We start from the raw sequence: 7,459 nt of genomic DNA, 5'->3' as shown, positions 1-7,459 counted from the left end.
TGTTCCCTAGGGGTGAATATAAGCCACGGCAAATTTGAGAAAAAACCCTCGGGGTCACTCAGATTGACAGGGGCCTGGAATAGGATTCACGGTCAGGGATCCAGGATCCCAGGAGGAGAATTCCATTAAGTCATGCGCAAAGTAATTAAAGAAACGTTAGTGGTAACAGACCACTCCAGGGAGGAACGTGAGGAAGGGTTGAGACACTTTTTTGTTTTCTGTTTTGTTTCTGGGACCGATGCAAGTGAGCTGGAGTGGACTCCCATAGTCAAAGGGAATTGTCCTTTTTTGTTCTCGTTTTTTTCTGCATTCCTTTGCTCTACCCCCACCCGCCTTTCCTTAGCACATTTTCGTTCCCAGCCCTTTCTGCTGTGTCCCTGTGGTTCCTTTTGCCTTCACTTCTCCGCTTTTGTTTTTCTCAAATCATTCGCTGTGCTCCAAAGAATACAGAAGAGAAAAGTGAGCAGGATAAAGTTTAAAAATATGGACCAGGGCTGGGCACGGTGGCTCATGCCTGTAATCCCAGCGCTTCGGGAGGCTGGGGTGGGAGGATCACACGAGCCCAGGAGTCTGAGGCTGCTTGAGCTCTGATTTCACACTGCTGCACTCCAGCTTGGGTGACAGAGTGAGACCCTGTACCTGAAAACTAAAAATTAATATATATATATATATATACACATATATATGCAGACAAGTGTATATATGGTCCAGTGCTTGTTTCCTGCTGCTACCAATTCCTATCAATTTTTTAAAAAATATTTTACTGTGTAATTTTTATTCATGCATAAAAATAGAGAAGGTTGCATTTCTATTTTACCAGTTCTATTCAGCCAGCGACATTTACCAACGTGTTGCCAGTTGTTTCGGTTCCATCGATCCGTCTTCTCGTCCCCACTGCACGCCATCTCTTCTTCCTCCTCCCTTCCTCTTTTCGTTCTTCGTCTCTCCCTCTCTCTTCTGTCTCTCTTTGTCTCTGTCTCTGTTTTTCTTTCTCTCTCCTTCTTGCTGGTGTTTATTAAAGCAAATCCCAGACATCATATCATTGAACTCATTTCCTACAGAATTTCCTGGAGGCAGGGCCACAGGAGAGTGCAGGCTGGGGAAATGGTCTCTTATGACTGCGTTCTTCACCAAAATACGAAATTTGTGTTGCTGAGGTAAGGAAAAATACAGAATTTCTAAAGCCTCTTCATAATACCCCAGTTACCGTAGACTTTATTTTCTATCTCCACGTCCTCTCCTAGAGTCTTTGAGGGGAGGGTCTGTGAGAACTTTTAAATCTTCCTTTATTACTATTTTATTAAAAATATTGTCAGAATGACAGAAACTTTGGATGTTTATGAACCTAAAAAGAGGTGAATATTCTTTCACCGCCATCAAAGAGCATATTCTCAGAGCATCACTTTGAAAGTTAAAATTTGTCAGTGTAAAGTTGGAGGAGATCTTCTGTGACAAGACACCAAACGTTTTTCCCCTGCGCAAACTCCGGGAGCTGCCTGTTGTAGTGGGTTTAAAGGCACCTGGAACCCGGACCGGGGTTTGAGAGAGTGAAGAGGATCAAGTAATTCGGAAGTTTTGTTACTTTCCGTCAGTAAGTACCCTCTAACTAAATTTGGGTGAAATGCCCCCTACATAAGTCAAATAGACAGGGGCTTTGAATGAGGGAATTAATTATTGCTGGTGTCCCAAGGAAAAGAATTCCACTGTGGCAGGGACAGTGTAATTAATGGGAGGTAAGCGCCAACAAATCACCCCCTAAAATATTAATGCTATCAAAGAACAGCTGGATAATGAGAGCAGCCTGACCCTGGGGGGACCAGCAAAGGTTGCTGTAGCTGCTGCAGAACTCTATGCAGTTATGATGTCATGAAATTCCTCTACATTTTAAGAAAAATAATATTAAGAGGTGTGGTTCTGGGAAAGTTATTAGCAGTAAACATGTCATTGTAGTTTTTATCATCTTACTAGAATCATCATATCTCATTTTTGCTGTGGTTCTAAATGATTTTTCCCCTTAATTGCCCAAGATATTTTTACAATCCAAACAACACTCCTTAAAAAAACAACTAAGTTTAAAAAAAAAAGTTTAAACCTGGAAAGAACATTTTTTTTTTTTTTTGGTAAATAAAAGCTCAGTACCTAAGAAATTTCTACAAAACAATTTTCCATTTTTTTAAGTCAAGAAAAAACTGTCCCATTGTTTGTTGGTAAAAGCTCCAACTTAATTCGGTTTTACTTACTAGCGTATTGTTGTCCCGAGAAATACCTATTTCTAAGAGAGCAGTGAAGTTAAATATTTCCACAGTCTCACTTAACGTGGGAAATGTTGGACATTTGTTTTGATAATCCCAATAATGAAAATTAGAAGTCGGAAGTCATTCTTTACTTGGGATATACTTGAACTCAGATTTAAAAAAAAGAGATTGTTTTATGCAGAGCTAAAATAGAAGTTTCTCTAGAACCGACCCAGAGCATCAGGACGCTGCGGGCGTGATAAATGCTTTTGATCAAAGCACTTGTATTCCTTGTGCTCGGAGCACTTTGTTCCTTTTGTTCCACTCGACTCGCCAACGTCTAAATCAGCGTGTTTGACAGATAGGCCGAGAGACACGGAGCACACTGGCACGTCCCGGTAACCGAGGGGAGGAAGTTCAGGATGCAGTAAAAATAAATGCTCGAGTCTGGCCCGGTTTCGCATAACACCGGCTTCACGAGGCACTTAGGCCGCTCGAGGCGCTGCGCCCCGCAGATCGCCCCCAGGGGACACATCATTTAAATAAATGTGTTTCTTTGCCCGAACAGAAGTTCAGATCTGCTCAATGATCATTAATTTTGTTCTTTTATTTCCTTTGCGGGCGTGAACGCAGAAGTCGTGCTCTTTGAGGTTCTGCGAGCTGGCCCGGCTGGCGGGGTGACGGGCGACTCTTCCCCCGGCGGCGGCGCGCAGGTGAGCGGCGGCGGGGAGGAGGGTGCAGTGTGCGTCCTTGGGAACGGTGCTGGGCCCCCCCAGGAAAAGTGGAAACGCCTGCGGAAAGCTCAGTGCAAACGTGCGCGCCCCCTAATCATCATGCAATTAATTGGTCCCGAGCCTTTGGCACCGGTGTTTCGGGAGCAAGTCCAGGTCTGCGCAGCAGCAGACAGCTTGTTCGACAAGCTTCAGTCACCGCGCTCATTTCTTGTGAAATCCACAAAACGTAAACTTGCGTCTCCACTCGCGCGCCGACGCGCGTGGATGGACGCGGGCAGCTGGCGGCCCCTAAGCTCGCTCTGCGGGTCTCCCGGCCGTGAGCGAGCTGGGGGTGGGGTGGGGGCAGGGCCTCGCCCCCTCAGGTTTAGAATCCAGTCCCCGACGGCGGGTTGGGCGGGGTGGCCGCGGAGAGGCGGGGACGGCGCGCCAACACGGGGCGCGGGGACCGCGGCACCCGCGGTGATTCGTGCCGGCGGCGCGGCCGGGAGGGCGGACTCTTTCTCGACCTCGTGGTCTCCTCCTCCCTCTTCCTTTTTAAAGGACGCCTCGCAGGCAGAGCTGTCAGCAACGGGCGGCCGTTTGCACTTGGCCGCGGCCGGGCAAACTCCTGCTCCCGCGACACACGGGGCGGGGGCGGAGCGGCCGCGGGTCCCGGGGACCCGCACGTGGGGAGCAAATTCTTCTTTCTTCGGGCTCCTCTCGAGACCCGGCGACGGCCACGCGTTGGGACGCTGTGCGGCCCCGGAGCCGGCAGCCCTGAGAGCGATGGCCCCCGCGAGGACCGCGGCGGGCGGTGGCCGGGGGTTCCGCGCGCCCCTGGCGCGGGGAGCGCTATGAGCCGGGCGGAGGGCGGCAGCGGCGGCCCCGGCAGCAGACTCGGCGCCTCCCGCGGACCCTCGCCAGCTCGCCCCTGCGCACCATGCTGAGCCCCGGCCTGCGGCGCCTGCAGCGCAGCCCCTGTCGGCGCCCCGGTCCCTGCTAACTCGCACGGGAGTGGCTTCGGCTGCGGGGGCCAGCTGCCCGCGCCGCGCCCCGGGGAGGCGGAATCGCGGTGCGCCGGGAGCCGCGCCCCGGCCCTTCCCTCCCGCCGCGTCCCCGCCCGCGCGCCCCGCGGAGATGCGGGTGCTGCTGGCGCTCTGCGTCCTCCTGGGCTGGCCGCGCTGGGGCCCGGCGGGCGCCCAGCAGTCGGGGGAGTACTGCCACGGCTGGGTGGACGTGCAGGGCCACTACCACGAGGGCTTCCAGTGCCCAGAGGACTTCGACACGCTGGACGCCACCATCTGCTGCGGCTCCTGCGCGCTCCGCTACTGCTGCGCCGCGGCCGACGCCAGGCTGGAGCAGGGCGGCTGCACCAACGACCGCGGCGAGCTGGAGCACCCCGGCGTCCCGGCGCGTAAGTGCGGCCCGTGAGCGCAGAGCCCCGCCGCCGCCCGCAGCTGTGTGCGCGCGGGAGGGCGCGCCAGGCCTGTCCGGGTCTAGGGGGATGGGGAGGAGCGGGTGGTCGCGTTTCAGGGCAGGACCCCCTGTTCCTTTGCAGTCCCTCTTCCCGCCACAGGCGGTCTCCGCGGGTCGGCCCAAGGGAAAGTTTGCCAGGGAGAGCGAGGAGTGTGGGACCTGCACCTGGTGGCCTTGGGGAGGACACTGGACCTCCCGGGAGAAGGGCGTGGGGGCAGCGCCAGGCTAAATATGGATTTTTAGGGGCGGCGAGGGTGCCCTGGTCACTTCGGGGGCTTCGGGAAGTGCGACGGCTGGGGAATGCGACTCTCGTTTGCGTTTGTCTGTAGTCCCCCAAGGCTAAGGAACTTCTGCCCCTTTTTTTTGGGGGGGGGGGGGGCTTTGGTAGCGTTTCTAAGCCGCTGCCCTGTTCTCCAACTTCCTTTCATTTCTCTGCATCGAATCACCCTCCCCGGCCAAGGACCGTCCCCAGGATAGGCGAGGGGGGCTGGAGGGATCTTCAGAGGTGCCCGAATGTCCCCTCCCAGCACACTGATAACCAGAGGAGAGGGGGCTGTATTTTCATTAGTACTCATTAGACTCTCGAGGTATTTGATCCGAGCTAGAAGATTCGAGAAGTAGTTTCTGGAGAAAAGACACTACTAGGTGGAAAGTAGGGAACTCTCGTCCTGGCCTGTCAGACAATCACAGACGCTTCACTGCGCCGCCCGGTTGCCCTGTGCGGAGTGAGTGTGGTCGCGCGCGGTCTGCAGCGGGGACCCCTTCCCGGGCCCTGCTCTGCTCTGGTGCCAAGGACGGCGTGGGCGAGGGGCAGTCTCCGCGGGGACGCGCCCCTGGTGTAACCTGGGGCCAGTCACTGCTCTGGGCCTCTCAATTCTGTAGCAGCTCGCACAGGGCGAGTGGATGGGGCTCGTTCCCCACGTTCTTGTCTTCCACGCTGGCGTGGGCAACGGGGGAGAAGGTGCTGACGGTTACCTGTCACTCGGCGGCCCCTGTCCCTGGGAAAGTCAGAGCCTCCCTGATGGCTTTCCACGTCTGGAAAGTGGAGCTACCATGCCCGCCTTGCAGGACCTCCCCGAGACTTGAAACAGTTACGAATAAGAGCCAGGCGCACGGTGGAGCCCTGGTCAGCGCAGGAGGACATTTCTTCTCCCTCCACGCTGGCGGCGACATCCCTGCGTGGCTCTCCAGGGGACAGACCTGGAGAACAGCCCAGGGGTCACCTCTGGGGCGGGAAGTTGTACCTCTGGCTCGTAGAGAGGGAAGGAAACTGGCGTGGGCTCTGTCTGAGGGACGCTCTCGCAGAAAGTTGGGGCCACCAACCCCCAGAGCTGCGTCATGATCTCTCTACCCTTCCCAGACCTGGGGTGGCAGTTGAGAGACAGGTGTGGAAGAGTAAGGGAAGGAAGCATCCCAGAGCTGACAATTTGTGACGCAGTAAGAGACACAGTGAATTGGGGCCCACGATGGATTTTTATTCTTTCTGGAGTCTTACAAAATCCTGGGGGTCTTATTTAACAGGCCGGGTTCTCTTTGCTCAGATTAGAGACTCTGGGTTGGAAGATGGATTGTCAGGCTAGAGAGGGGTCAGAGCCCGAGGTGCCTCTGCCACGGTATAACTACTAAAACCTGCATTTAAACCCAGCATTAGAGTGACCCCCAAAACTCGCCCCTTCCCTCCAGTGCACGAACAGGAGGCTGGATTCTGTTCTTTCCTGACTTGCAGCTGTGCCGTATGATGGCGAGTTGCTAGCAGAGGCTACGGTGGCAGTTTGCGTCCTCCCCGCGAGGAGCAGCTTCGGAGGTTACCGGTCACAGGCTCCGAGGAGCTGACAAGTGTTCACACCCAACCTCTGGCCCCTCAGCTGCTCGAGCCGAGCTCGGAGTTGGGGAGCCCTGCCTCCGAGCACCTGTGTGTGTGTTTTTGCCTTTCAGAGCCCGTCTACGTGCCCTTCCTGATCGTGGGCTCCATCTTCATCGCCTTCATCATCCTGGGCTCCGTCGTGGCGATTTACTGCTGCACCTGCCTGAGACCCAAGGAGCCCTCGCAGCAGCCGATCCGCTTCTCGCTGCGCAGCTATCAGACGGAGACCCTGCCCATGATCCTGACCTCCACCAGCCCCAGGGCCCCCTCCCGCCAGTCCAGCACGGCCACCAGTTCCAGCTCCACCGGGGGCTCCATCCGCAGGTTCTCCTTCGCCAGGGCCGAGCCCGGCTGCCTGGCGCCCTCGCCGCCCCCGCCTTACACCACGGGCCACCCAGTCCACCTGGTCCAGCCGTCTGGGTTCCTGGTGTCACCCCAGTATTTCGCTTACCCCCTCCAGCAGGAGCCCCCGTTGCCGGGGAAGAGCTGTCCCGACTTCAGCTCCAGCTGACAGGCTGTGGCCACGAACCCGCCGCAGAGTGGGATGGCAGACGGGGAAGCCCTGCCCCAGTGCCACGTGCAGCCCCGAGACCTCTCCCTGGTCACTCGTCAGTGTCACAGAGGAAGGAACTGTGCTAGGAAAACATGGTGCCTTCTCATCGTAAGGTTCCTGGCTCCAGTCCCAGCACGCCTGAGTAAGAGAATGGCTTTTTCGGTTTTTGTAAACATAGTGACTATTACATTTCACTGTATGCTACTTGTATTCAAAATATGCAGCAGTTTGACTTTAAAGTTGCAAATGGGCTGAAAATGTTTTACTGGACAATTCAGCTGTACTGTTTAGAAAAGAGCTGTGTGTCCATTTTTCATAGAAGTTGTTTATTTGGTACAATAGAAATATATACATAAATAAGCAAAGAAAAATACCTAATTGTAATTATCAAAGGTTCACTTAAAAATTAACTATTAAGTAAATTTGAGGGGGCAGAGAACAGCCTAGTTATGATTTTGCGGGTCACCTAACCCTGAGTAATGTTAGCATAATGAGAACATTTACCTTTTAAATTAATAACTAAATTTTGTCTAAAATATAAGTTTTCTTTTTCAAAATACAAGGTTTCAATAACCACATGAGGAGTTTAAACCTATACTCATTCATTTTAACACAGAGT

General features: G+C 54.3%; 1 protein-coding gene across 1 annotated transcript; it reads left to right on the top strand.

The window, feature by feature from the left end:
* The first annotated feature begins 3,553 nt into the window (after positions 1-3,553).
* On the top strand, positions 3,554-7,327 carry SHISA3 (shisa family member 3). Its single transcript, XM_069457524.1, has 2 exons — positions 3,554-4,361; positions 6,359-7,327. Exons 1-2 carry the CDS (start codon positions 4,085-4,087, stop codon positions 6,796-6,798), a joined length of 717 nt encoding a protein of 238 aa, XP_069313625.1. The 5' UTR covers positions 3,554-4,084; the 3' UTR covers positions 6,799-7,327.
* Positions 7,328-7,459: the final 132 nt, after the last annotated feature.

This window comes from Eulemur rufifrons, chromosome 24 (genome assembly GCF_041146395.1).
Source record: "Eulemur rufifrons isolate Redbay chromosome 24, OSU_ERuf_1, whole genome shotgun sequence".
Lineage (NCBI taxonomy): Eukaryota > Metazoa > Chordata > Mammalia > Primates > Lemuridae > Eulemur > Eulemur rufifrons.
The sequence above is the reverse complement of the archived record's forward strand: the minus strand, read 5'-3'. Positions and strand labels throughout refer to the sequence as shown.